This window comes from Amblyomma maculatum, chromosome 2 (assembly GCF_055883805.1).
Source record: "Amblyomma maculatum isolate TAMU_Amacu chromosome 2, ASM5588380v1, whole genome shotgun sequence".
Taxonomy (NCBI): Eukaryota; Metazoa; Arthropoda; class Arachnida; order Ixodida; family Ixodidae; genus Amblyomma; species Amblyomma maculatum.
In genome coordinates, this window is record NC_139345.1 from 209,540,001 (window position 1) to 209,554,162 (window position 14,162).

At 45.1% G+C, this 14,162-nt stretch overlaps 1 protein-coding gene across 1 annotated transcript in view; it reads right to left on the reverse strand.

Annotated features, from left to right (window-relative positions):
- Nucleotides 1-3,897: 3,897 nt before the first annotated feature.
- LOC146201201 (uncharacterized) overlaps nucleotides 3,898-14,162 on the reverse strand; it is a 126,284-nt gene continuing 116,019 nt past the window's right edge. Inside the window, exons 2-3 of the mRNA XM_084593003.1 lie at nucleotides 6,995-7,081; nucleotides 3,898-6,052 (exon numbers count right to left, since the gene is read on the reverse strand). Coding sequence (XP_084449129.1) covers nucleotides 4,706-6,052; nucleotides 6,995-7,081 — 1,434 coding nt within the window. The 3' untranslated portion in view covers nucleotides 3,898-4,705. The remainder of the gene's footprint in view (nucleotides 6,053-6,994; nucleotides 7,082-14,162) is intronic.

Consider the following 14,162-nt stretch of genomic DNA (forward strand, 5'->3'; position numbering starts at 1 on the left):
AAGCCCTCATTCATACAGTCACCACCAGTAACCAAGAAATATTGCACCATATTGTTTTCGCCGTCGTTTTGATTGGCTAAGCTGTTTCGTGAGGTCACAACCATGTGGCTGTGCGCGGTAAATTCAAGCTCCGCCAGGCGTAACTGCTTCAACGTGTGTCTCCCCGACGGGTCTTTCGCCAGCCAACAGAGAGTGATGGAGCCTATCAATAACAGAGACTGTAGTGAATCATATTGAAACAAAACTATCGGTGTGCACTGAAACCCTCCAATCCTGCAACTCGTGCTCTGTAGCTGAGCACCATAGTCACAAAGCCATCATGGCGGGTGCTTTCAGTGATTGTAACCAGACCGAAATAAGGACAAAGCATACGCCATTAGACGCGCGCGGCTGCCAGATGGCACCAAAAACCCATAGCCGACCCCATCAAGCGCGCTTTCGCACCGGTGCCCACCTCGGAGGCCAAGGTTAAATTTCGCCATTTTATACTGTGGCTCCCAGATAGCTCCACCGGTACAGCTGAAGCTGCAGATTGCCAAGACTTCTCACAGTAATCCTTTTACCAGTGATAACTCCTGTCATTTTTATTCAGACGGGAGTTCCTGCTCCCCTGGAAATTGCGCGAACTTGTCTAAAAGTTGGGCACAATTCACCTCTGCTTGAGTAGGTGTGAATGGAACGGAGGCCTCCTTTCTTTTAGGGCGAACACTTTACTTGCCTCATGAGTAGCGTGAGGAAGAAGTGCGACCGGGTACTGTGACCAGTAACTACAAACAAAAATAAAAGGTTGTAATTACTCATTGACATCCACCTAGGCGTAGCCATTCGGCTACATCTCAGAAACTTTGTAGTTAAAGAAATCCTGTAATCGAACCGGGGACCTTTTCGTGGCAGTCTCAGTGAGCTAACCAGGACGGTCAAGTTTTGAATATCTCACACATAAGTTTTTGAGTGTTGCCCGACATTGAAGCAGTGTGAAGAAACTAGTATAGAGCTACGAAATTTGCTTGAAATAAAGAGAGTGATATAGAGAAAAACTTTCAGCGGCAATTCTTCATTGCCTCATGTCAGAATGAAGAGCTTCACGAAAACTAACCTTTTCAAGCGCGTCGCTCCGTGGGACATGTTTGAGATTTTTGCCTACAACTATAGCATGCAACAAGATACAACTATTGTACAGTTTCCTCTTGAGCGATACCGGCAAGCAGCTAATCATATTCTGCGAGTGCTTGCCAAATGCCGTCTATTCCAATTTTATTCTCCTTGCTATTTCCCTTTCGTGGTCCGCATGTGCGGTTACTACCTGTCCAAAGTAGACATATTCGCTTACCACTTCCAGTGCTTCGCTACCTAACGTAAACTGCTTTCCTTCCCGAGGCTGTTGAATATTACCTTAGTCTTCTACTATTGATCTTCAAGCCTACCTTTCTACTTTTCCTGTCTAGGTCATCAATCATTCTTTGCAGTTCATCCCCTGAGTTACTTAGCAAGGCAATGTCATCAGTAAATCGCAGATTACTGAGGTCTTCTCCATTATCCTTATTCCTAACTGCTCCCATTCCATGTATCTGAATACTTCCTCTAAGCAAGCTATGAATAGTACTCGCGAGATCATGTCTCCTTGCCTAACACCTTTCTCTAAAGGAATTTTGTTACTTTTTTTACGCAGAACTATGGTTGCTGTGCAGCCAATATAGATTTCTTCTAGTACTTTCACATGCGCTCGTCTACACCCTGATATCGCAATACCTATATGACCACCGCGGCTTCGACTGCTCAGATGCATTTTCGTAATCAATGAATGCTATGTATAAGGGCTGGTTATATCCTGAGCATTTTTCTATCCCCTGGCTATCACATGGTTGATGGCATGGTGAATAGTAGAGTATCATTCTCTAAAACCTACATGATTCTTTTGTGGATTAAAGCTGTTGAATCATGACGTCAAAAATGATGGAGCAGGTGGTGGACTCTAGGGGGTCACTAAGAAATTATTTCCAATGCTGTAGCTATAATCACGTGGCGTCGCTGCCATATTCAATGGGAGAGCGACGGAGAAGCTGACGGGAAACCGGCAAAGGCAAGTAATAAGAGCTAATGCTCTTAAGATATTGCGCCTTCCGTTTCCCCAAAAACCCAGCTAACAAAGACGCTTCCTGTGCGATGTCCCTTTTCGAAGTCGTTGACCATGCATGAACGTGAAGATCCCCCCCCCCCCCTTCCCGTGCGATACCTCTTGTTTCCGCTATCACGCCTACCTTTCTCCCTTCGTTTACGGTACGGTACAGGTGTGCACAGAAAAAGTTTAACAGATACTGCCCCTTTCCTTTCCTGCCAAGCAACTTGTACTAAAGCCGTTTGACACTCTGTCAAACGCTGTGATGCACTGTTTTGCTGACCCGTCAAGCAAAACTATGCCAAGTGCTACCAAACAGGGCTTTCGCGTGTCTTAATCTCTTTAAGTCGGGCAAATTTTTATTCACGCTGGAGCTAAAACCACATATATTAGATTTCGCTAATAGTGGTCTTACTGAAACGCACGATTGACCCAAAATAGATCGCTTTATCGATCGCCAGTGGGTACTGACATGGACGCAATTGCTGCAGCCCAACATTATAGTGCCTAGTGTTGCACTACCACTTTCTCTTGGTGTGTATATTATGGTATCGTCTTCATCGCTTCCGTTCGACCATCCACAAGACATCGCTAGGGCGATCTCATAAGGAGGGTTGAGCGGCCTCGAAAATTCATATCGCTCTATTAATAAAGAGCAATAAGACTAACTTCACATATCTTCGTCGTAAGCTTGCGTCACTTTGAAAGCCGATCCTTGATCGGGAAGCGAATAATAATAATAATAATAATAATAATAATAATAATAATAATAATAATAATAATAATAATAATAATAATAATAATAATAATAATAATAATAATAATAATAATAATAATAATAATAATAATAATAATAATAATATAGTAGTAATAATAATAATAATAATAATTGGTTTACAGGAAGGCAAAGGCGCAGTATCTGTCACACTTTCCTTTACAACCGCGTTGTAAGGGAAGGTAGGAAGGTGGGAGCGAAAGTAGAGAGAAATAGGAGCCGTATTGGAGGACTGCTGAATAATTTCGACCACCTGGGGATCTAACACATGCACTGACATCGCACAGTATGAAGCCAAAACCGAAATGCTAGTGCGCCTAAATCCCAAATGATCTAAGCAAGTTGTTTATTTAGTAATTTCATCTTAAATGATTACCACTGACGATTAAGCAAGGCCTGCTAGTTATACCTCTCGGGAGGTAACTTTATGTTATGCGCTGCATTTACCATCCGAAAAAACGAATTCGTATCTTGAAAACTCTTTTTTCGGCATTATCTGACATATGCCCAGCCAGTTTATGACTTTGGCTGCTAACAGCTTCTTGGGACAACTACGGCGAGCATGAAAGCTAGCCTGCCTGTTGGACGCTGAATTTTCTGACTATGTCAAGGGCGAGAAGTTCGATGTCGAGCAGTCCCAGCGATAAGGTGCAAGTGGCACAATGGCGATAACGTTCGCGAGGGGAACTCTAACGAAATGCGTCACTCACCTGCGAAGGATGGCATCGTAATATCTTACTAATGCATCACTGAATGAACAACTTGCCGCCTTTAGCAAACCTTTACGAAAAACCTGGCGGGCGTTCGTATGTTTGCTAGTGGAAGAATAGCCATGCCTCCCATGTTCAAAAAACGTTTTCCTCCGTTTGCTTCTATGCTGGCGCATGTGCATCTTTTTCATTTCGCTTTTTAAAGTGCGCCAGCATATGGGCATCAGAAGTTTTAAATAATTATGATAGCCATGAACACAACTGCAAATTGTATTTTTATTTACATCTCGGGCAGGACACTGCCGCGCAGAACAAAAAGCTCCCTGCATGTTTTTGTTTAGACGTTCTGCGGCCACATATTCGCAGAGTAATATACATTCATGATGCTACCAGCAGGTTGCCACAGCGCCCCACACAAAGCGCACGGCCCGAGGCCGACACATCAGGGCCTCATCCGGCTCTTAGTCAGTTGATAAACACGCTGTTTGAGTTCCAAACAGGAGCAACGTTCATGCAGGCCCCGGTCGAGGTTCACACTGGCGCGCCCTTCCGCGCTTATTTCCTGGGGAAATAACCCGCCGACGACTAGCCGTTATGTATATCTTTGGACTTAAGGAGAGTTTTTTGCCTCCCTTGCTTCAGCGTGCAGGTTAGGGCGATGATGGGCTCGTAACTTATTAATCACGTCCGTCTTATTTCTTCCCAAGCAGGACTACAATAAACCTATATTGCACACTTGCTTGGAAGTTAATGAACCATATTTTGTTATTTCTTGTGGCTTGACACTCTTCGGGCACGAGAGAAATGTAGTACGCACATGTTTCTCAAGCGTGTCATCTCTAATCATCTTTATAACAACGATAAAGTGTTTGCGGAGTGCGCTTCAATACGGCTGATATGGTGCATGCGAGTAAATAATGATTTTGATGGTAACAGGTGTGTGAGTCGTGGGCATGACAAGTGCAGCACGTCGCCCTATATCGAGGCAACCCTGTTAGAGCAACGGCGCAGTTATTATAGCTTTGTTCTTTGAGATACGTTGCTCCCCTGATGCTGATAGGCCAGCGCATGTCTGTGGACGAGACCTAGCCGCGGGGGAACACTTCAAGCTGCTGGCACATGTGGCGGCGTGTATAATTGAGGCAGTCTACGCGCGTAGCCCTCCTCTCCACTGTACGCGTACTGTCGTGGGTCAACCTGAAAGTCCCGATGTAGCCCGTGCGAGCCCTGGCGCGATTGCGCCTGCGGGTAGATTCGCTGACCGTAGTAGGCTTGCGGTGATGGATGCAAAGGTGGCGCCACTGGTTGTTGAGGCACTTGCTGTGGAATACGCACAGGGCCACCTCTTTGGGACGCCTCGTCGATGGCCCTAGAAGAAGGCAGAAGCGGTTGTTGGAGCTGTGGTGTTGCTGGCACCGGCCGTCCGTTAAGCGGTAACGAGTTGGCGAGGAAGTAGTTGACGGTGAGCCCTGGCGGGAGCTGTTGGGGCGCAGGAGGCGCAAGCGCTTGCCGGCCGTCAAAGCCGTACGGGCCTCCGTAAAACAGGGCTGGTTCCGCAGGAAAGCCGAGGCTTGCCGGGTGCACGGTGTTAATGGGGAATATGTTGCCGATGTTGGGCACATTCCGCTGGTCTGAGAATAGTCGTGATCCAGGAAGGGGAGGCCTGTGGCTGAGGAGTTGTGGGTACCCAGTGCCGCGATGTGGATCGTCGGTAGACAACGTTCCGTCCGCTCTAACGAGGGCTACCTGAGCGACAACCTTGCCGTTAACCTCCTTGGGAACTAGAGCGGCGCCCCTTACGCCGTTGTCCCTGGGCTGGGATCTGTACTGAGGACCGTAAGCTGAAGGGTTCCCAGAGTGGCGCGGATACTGTTGTTGGTAAAAAGGCGCAGCGTTGCCCAGGTACACAGGTCGGCCCAACTGGTAGATGTTGGGGCTGTACTGGCGGAGAGCAGGGTACGCGTCCATCTTCACAGCTCCAGTCGGTAGCAGCGGTACTTCGAACTTTTCAGCCAAGCTTTTAGAGGGTGGCAGTCTAAGCGAGGAAGTGGCCTGTTCCTGGTGTTGATCCTTATCCGGAGACTCGATTTCCGCAGTGCGTTTCGCGGCGAGTGTACGTGGAATAATTGGTGGTGCTGGAGACAGCCTCCGCAGGAGACGAGCGGGTGGTGGAGACACCATAGCGGTGCTCTCCGACGGCGCCGACGCGTCGGGGGAGGCGTCGACGACTGCGGACGGCATCGTGCTGCCTCTGGTCCCCGGCTCGTTGGTCTGCACCTTGACCCGAAAGCCGAGCTCGTCGGCCACGTACTCCACGAGACGAAGGCGGCCGTCGGCGTCGCGGAATCCGTAGGCACCCGTCTTGCGGCCTAACGCATCGCCAGATTCTCGCTGGAACTGGTCCCATGACAGGCCATCGATATTGAACCCGAACTCATAGTTTCCGTGGTCCTGCAAGTGTAAGCAATGAAACATGTAAGCTGCCGTTCGTGTTAAGAACACGTGATCATATGCATTACGTTGTCTCTCAGAAAATTCCCTGAACCATGCATGTTCTAGTGACCATCTGGTGGGTATAAACGGAAGCATATTTTGCTCTTATCCTCCAGACAGGCCTCTTTTATTGATGTTTGTAGAAAGAAATAACTGTTACTCAGGCGTAGTTTTATTAATTATTCCTGTAACAACATAATAATAATAATAATATATATTCATGGTAGAAGCATTGCTTCCTTTCATATACTGCAGACCTAGCAGGGGGGACGCCGTCGAGCACTGATAATGTTAGCAAAGAAAATACAAACACGAATACAATTAGGAGCGATCAAGTAAAGACAGGCACTGCGAAATAAAACCGAAAATTCATGAAATGAGGAGGTGACCTTATAGTCTTCTTGCAATATTACTGGTCGGAAAAATATGAGAAGATAAAACATTCCATTGGGCTACAATTGCGGAGGTAAAGCTTCTTTTTAATGTTTCAGTGCGGGCGAAAATTGCTGCCAGTAAGTGTTCCTGTGTGTGTCTGGTACTTTAGGTGACTTCATTTCAATTTTTGTTTGTAGGCAGTGACGTAGAAAGGTAAGATGATTAACCTTTCTTCGGGATTATAAACGGTGTATGGCGTGTTGTTCCATTAGATAGATGGTGAATTATGTCATCTGTATTTGCAAATAAATCTCACAGCTTTTCTCTACACACGGTCGAGTTTTGTTATATCTTTTTTTACTATGTGTAAAAATGTTCCGTCTCTTATATTTGTTATACATGTTCTGTTTTTTCCTTTAAGGCCCGTGAGCTTTTGTAAGCTTTCGCGTGGTCATCATCAAAACAATAGCCACATGTGGTTTATCTAATAGAGGGGAAACCTCCTAAAAGAAAACTGTCACCGACATCTTGCTGTCGATGCAAGATGCTGTTGGCCGACTCCTCCGCCATCGATGCAGCCCTGAGCACCAGCAGTGAAAGGATCAGTGGCACCTGCATCACAGAAGAAAAAACAAAGCCTTTGAGTTATGCTACCCGCGAGCGGTGCCTCCCAAAGGAGTAGTTGCAGAGGTAGCAAAATAAAGTTTAGTATTTTCTTTAAAATATGCGACAATCGGCGACTCGGCTGTACGCGAAACAATTAAAGGTTCTCCAAAGCCTATGAACAAAGAATGCCACTTAGGACTGCACTACCGTTTACTCCAATTATCTGGCTGACATACAATAGACAACGTGCGAAAGGCACAGATTTAACTTGGCCTTCCGCTCCCCAATGTAAAACAACTCAAGAGTTGAGTGAAACGATCTATTCTGTAATAGTAAACTTTGGCGAAGTATTATCTAATAGGTACAGAGGAGTTCATTTTGACGCAAAAGACAGCAAGCAACACAAGACGCTGTTTTCAGTCGCTCTCACGTCGTCACTTTGTCCTTGTTCACTTTATCGCTTCATTAAGCTTACGTTATTCGTAAATAAAATCCATCTCTTTTCGTTGTTTCTTTTAATGATGTCACGGACGACTCCTTCACCACGCCATGATCACGGCTGGGTAAAACCTCTCACCGAAGGTATGTTTCTCTGTGAAGGCCAGTTATATTATATGAACAGGTAAACGCTTTTGCACTACCGCAAAACTCAACCAACTGAAACTGACCGTAAATTTAGAGTGCGCGTGTATAATGGATGATTTTACGCCACAGTCTACACAGGTCATTCCGTCGAAGTAGACGAAAACACTTGGCATCGCCGAAACGCGTATATAAAAAAAGTTCTTGACAAAATACGCGCGTAATTTCGTATTAGAACTGTGAATGAGTCGCTGTTTGTGTAGAGTTAAGGTGGTGGCATAATATTTCGCCTCCAACGTAGCACCCCTTTACAAGTGAAGTTGGAGGCTGGTTTTTGATAGGGTTCCGAGACGACGACACATGCGCCTCCAACTGTATGCCGCTCATTGTAAGCGCAAACGTCCGGCGAGAATTGAGATACTTGCTGTGTCTATCGTGTCCCCAAAACCAACCGAAACAAAAAATAAATAAAACCTCGCGGAACGAAAATGCGGTGTTAAAGCATTACCCCATCTGCTTTTCAAGCTAAGCATAAGCGTGCTCCTAATGTTTATTACTACTGATAGATATGTATATTAAAATGACGTGAGACACTTCGATGCGATCTGTGCGCAAGGGTGCTATAGCGAGGCGGACGTTTAGAGTTTAATGATTCGACAATTAACTAAATTAAGTATTGAACTTTTTCATTTCTTTATTAAAAGTGCAATTTTGCACTGGACTATCATAACCGCCAATATGACATAAATTACTGATAAAAAGTACCACTTCAAAGTTTGTTGAGTTAACAAAATGAAAAGCCAGTTTACACGTCAAATACAGGCACCGTATGCCTAACTACATACCATGCCTGAGTGTTTAATAATGTAAAACAACTCGGCTTGATTCTGGCGACAGTGAACCGCGCAGCGACGCTAGTTTATTATTGGCAAGACAGAAAAATCAACTCATCCGTCTGTCAGCTGCGAGTATTTGACATTCAATATATTTTCAGACCAATTGCCTAAGGAGAAAATCTACTAAGGTAAATGACCTTGTATGTTGGCGGCCATCAATCTTGAATTATTGGCCATTAGATAAAAATGATTATCGAAAATTTACAATTACTCCTTAAACATGTGACCACTGTCACGTGCATATGCCTCCTTCCTGTAAAACCCGCCTGCACCTCTCAGAATATATATATATATATATATATATATATATATATATATATATATATATATATATATATATATATATATATATATATATATATATATATATATATATATATATATATATATCTGCAAACATGAAAGTCACGTGGTAAGCATTGACAACAAAATGAAATAATACCGCTGAAAGTAACATACTTGGCGTGCGCAGGCGAGTTGCACACGAGATGTAGCCTCCCTCTTCATTTCGGCATCCATCGTTTTGGAGAACCCAGCCAAGGTCGCAAGAATCCGTTTCCACTTTTTTCTAGGTTAACCGATGAATGCCGAAGCCTGTTCTCGAGACGCATAAATGGCTTAACAAGGCTACTTGGTAAGTGGCATCGAAATGCGTTTTTCAAAACTCGCGCGTCTGCGAGACAATGTAAGAAAAGTTGGACACGTGCGGAGACCAGTTACCTTACAATCTGATGCCAGCTTACGCCTCCTTTTACCGTGTCATTTAGAAACGCTGGCAGAAATTCAAATATACTGTAGCAGATATCTGCTCGTGGGTGACGTGACAAGTCTACAATTTCATTGTTCAGTAGGAAGGCAGCACGTGTAATTATGGTAACTTTAAAACAATACTCAATGTACACTTCAAATAACTCTGACGAACAAAGGTAAAAGTTAAACATTAAGCGAACTCATATCGCGTTCTTTGAGCATCGTGCCGGAAATTCAGGGAGCCAACAGGACAAGGAATATTGACTTAAGAGCCTAAACCTGCGGAGAAGAGACTGAAGTGTCAAGATTTTCCTTTTAAATGAGGTTCTAGAAGTAGTCCAGATTTTTTAACTTTCTTGAGTTGATCAAAACTATCAGCGTGTGGTCGAATTTCAAATCGCAGCCGCCGCTCCGACATAGAAGCAGAAATATTACTTTGCCACCTTTTGAAGCAAGAACTGTGCTTGTCTGAAAAATACAGGAATTAACCACCTTGTCTGGCTTATATAGCGCAGGAAGAGAGAACTTCATAAACTGCCTGCTTCCTTCAAGCAATACAAGCTTAAAAATGAGTCACAGGGTTAACGACACACGCTTGTCGGCTTTTTATCTTCATGGGTCCTAGTTTGTTTCGTATTATTGTTTGTTACATTACCAAACGCGCCATTATGTCATCCGGCTGACCAACGGGGGATTGGCGGAGCTTCAATAGGTAAAACGTTACTGGCCTTTTGCCAATCTACTCAGGCCTAGTTTGTCGAATAAAACTGTACATGTCTCGACGTTGTTTTAGTGAACGAACTCCGAAATGATGCAAATATATTCTATTTTGGACGTAACAGATACGCTAGGTGCTTAACTTGAGGCGTCGCGTCTTCAAGTTTTATGAAACTGCTGCACAAGGTTTTCGGAAGGCTGTTGAGGGAATAATTTGTTTAATGAGACTTAAAGACCAGCTAGATAGTGCAATTTAACTCGACCGAAGGTAACAGCGCTCTGGTAATAGGTAATAGCGCATGCAAGAGGACCGGTAACGCAAAGTTCGCCACCGGATAAGAAAAAAAAAAAAATCCGCGTGTCGATGAAATTGCATAAACAGGTTTGGGGCGCGACCTGATGCCAGTGAACACCACCGGCAACGCGCTCCCTCACCACAACAGGAGTTGCAACCCTGGCGCAGTAATTGGCCGCAACGTCTCATGATAAGCTCCATGAAACCCCGGCTCCTAGTCACCAGCGGCTGCGGAACAACTGACCACGGCAGCGGTCAGACCTGCGATACAGCGGCGGGTGCTAAGAATTTCTGTCTACGCTGGACAGGCCGCTATTAGAAACTGACCCTGGCAACGTATAACGTTAGAACCCTAGCTAGTGAAGCTAGTTTAGCAGTGCTCTTACAGGAACTAGAGGGTATGAAATGGAATGTCATATGGCTTAGTGAGGTTAGGAGGACGAATGAGGCATATACGGTACTAAAGCACGGGCATGTACTGTGTTATCGAGGTTTAGCAAAGAGGTGAGAATCAGGAGTAGGTTTCCTAAAGTTTGTACAGGCCTACGCACATACATGTAGTCATGATGACCAGGCAGATCAAGGCTTCTACGAAGATGTAGAATTGGCAATGTGAAAAGGAAAGACAGTATACTGTACTAATTAAGAAGCGTTATTACTGGCCAAACCTTGCGGCCGCAGTACGACATTACGTGAGAACATGTCATGATTGCCAGAGACGGAAAAAACCGCCTGTGAAACCGGCCGGTTTACTGCATCCTGTTCAAGTGCCAAAGGCGACTTTAATGCCAAAATAAGGAAACCGTAGGCAGGAGACAAGTCAGTGGATGACTATGGCATTGGCTCTAGGAATAGCACGGGGGAGAGTTTGCAGAGCGCAATAACTTAAGAATCAAGAATACCTTCTTCATCAAACGGAAGAACCGAAAGTGGACATGGAATAGTCCAAACCGAGAGACTATAAAAATGAAATTTGACTTCATGCTGTGTTCTAACCCCGCCATTATACAGGACGTAGAGGTAATCGGGAAAGTGCGATGCATTGACCACAGAATGGTACGGTCTCAAATTAGTCTAAATCTGAAGAGGGAACGAAGCAGATCAGTAAGAAAGAAGTCTATCATAGAATTAGCGGTGAGGGGCAGGGCAGAAACGTTCAGTATCTGGCTACAGAATAGATATTCAGCTCTAACCGGGGAAGACGACATTAGCCTAGAAGCAATAAATAATTTAAGAGGTAACATTACTGAGTGTGCAGTAGAATTAGGCGATAGGGTAGTTAGGCAGGATACCGATAAGCTGTCTAAGGAGACGAAATATTTAATTAAGAAACGCCAAAGTATGAAAGCTTCCAATCCAACAGACCAGATATAACTGGCAGAGATGTGAAAGCTAATCAATAAGCGCAAAATGGCCGATATAAGGAAGTATCACAGGAAGAAACTTGGGCATGCTCTAAAGAACGGGAAAGCTATAAATCGATGAAGAAGAAATTAGGCATAGGCAAAAAACAGATGTATGCGCTAAGGGACAAGACGGGCAAAGTCATCACGAATATAGACAAGATGTTATAAGTAGCAGAGTAGTTCTATACTGATCTCTACAGTGGCCAAGGTAGTCACGGCAATAATGAGATTGGCGGTAGGGAAAAGCAGTCAGGCGTTCCGCCAATGACGAACGACGAGGTTAAGAAAGCATTAGAAACTATGAAAAGGGAGAAAGCAGCTGAAGAGGTTCACGTAACTATAGATTTGTTGAAGGACGGGGGAATATTGTGCTAGAAAAACTTGTTATCCGTTATATGCAATGGCTGGTGTCATCGACGGTACCGGAATCATGAAAGAACGCAAACATTACCTTAATTCATAAGAAAAGGGACCCTAAGGACTTGAAAAAGTACAGACCAATCAGTTTACTGTCTGTTACGTATAATGCATTTACAAAGTTAATCGCTAATAGAATCAGGATAACCTTAGACAGCAACCAAGCAAAAGACCAAGCAGGTTTCCAGAAAACGTACTCTAAATAAATCGTATTCATGCCATCATTACCATCAACCAGGTGATAGAAAAATGCTCGGAATATAGCTAGTCCCTATACATAGCATTCATTGATTACGAGAAACCATTGGTCTTTAGAAACTTCGGCGGTCATGCCGGCATTGCAAATTCAGGGTATAGCCGAGGCGTGCGTGAATGTGCTGAAGGATATCCATTGTCACGTGGTGGTGACAATGCGATTGACAACAAATGAGGAGACTTTATCTTCTCGGGAATCAACTCTTTATTGGGCTGACGTGCGCCTGCAAAAGAACGAAGCAATCGGCGGCGGCGATAGAAATATCGTGCTTAGCGGTTGTCGATCTACGAATGTCCGTTTCACTCGTCAGCGCTCAACTTAAAAGCGGCATAGAAACATCTAGGTAAAACCGCAGACAGTGACTAGCATAACCAGGAACATTGTATAAATCCAAGCGCGTGTTTGGAATCCTTCGAGATACATCTTGATTCATCTGCCGCAAAAAAGGAAATGATAATGCCGCATCTCTTGATAGCGAGCATTAACAAACAAAGGGTACAGAAGTGATTCGCTCACTAGATTCACAATGATAAGACAACATGCCTGCAGCGGTCAGAAAAGAACAAATAATCATTTGAATGGTTTACGGCATTACTCTCTCCTTAAAAAACATCGCCTCGATGTTCTAAAATAAACAAAGCAACCAAACATGAATATTGTAAGGTAACGCGAAGGTCGGGCTTGGCGGATCAGGTATTAATGGGGACCTGAAGCCCTGGTCGCACACTGTAGCGAATCACATTCCGCTATGACGATGGGTATCTACAAGATAGAGCAGGATGAAGATGAAGCGGCACGTTTACCCGTGTGAAGGATGAAGCGCCACACAGTGCTCACACTATTTCGCCCACGCAGTTGAAGCGGCCAGCCTGGCCGCAATTAGTCCGCAACATTGCGCCGAATAAAAAGCTTGATGCGTGAAACGTGGACAACTTCAGTGCCACGGTAACGACTGTCCGGAGGAGGGTAAACAGGGGAGACGCGATAGTTGACCGGGGAGGTTTTTGCAAGAACTGAGTAAGGACCAATGTAGCGACGCATGGAATTGTCACAAAGGTCAGGAGTGCGTGATGGTGTCCAAGGTAACACCTCGTCGCCGGGACGGAAAGAAACTTGGTGGTGGGTTGCATCAAAGCGGCAATTGCGGTCTTCCTGGCTAGCTTCAGTGTTGATGCGAGCAAGCCGGCGAGATCTGGCCATTCGGGAAATGAACTGTTCAGGAAGAGAGGATGAAGAACTGGCATGTGTAAAAAGAAAAGAGGCATCAAGAAGGGTAGCGGGAGAACGGCCATAAACAAGGAAAAACGGGGTGTAACCTGTGGTCCGCTGTACAGCCGTATTGTAGGTGAACGTATCAAAAGAAAGTATTACGTCCCAGTTTCGGTGGTCCTGGTCGACATACATAAACAGCATGTCAGAGAGCGTGCTGTGGAACCGCTCACTCAACCCATTGGTCTGCGGGTGTTAGCTGGAGGTCAATTTCTGATGTGTGGTTGAGGCCTCAGGAACTTCGGCTACAATCGTCGACAGAAATGTCCGACCACGGCCACTGAGAAGCACTTGAAGGGCCCCATGACGCAGTACGAGAGATTCCAAAAAGAGGTCGCCACCTCAGGTGCTGAGCCATTGGGCAAGGCCGCGGTCTCAGCGTAGCGTGTTAGGTGGTCGACGGCGGTGACGATCCACCGATTACCTCGTCCGGACAATGTAAGTGGCCCGTATACGTCTATGCCAACAACGGAGAAAGGAGTAGCAGGGCAAGGTAGCA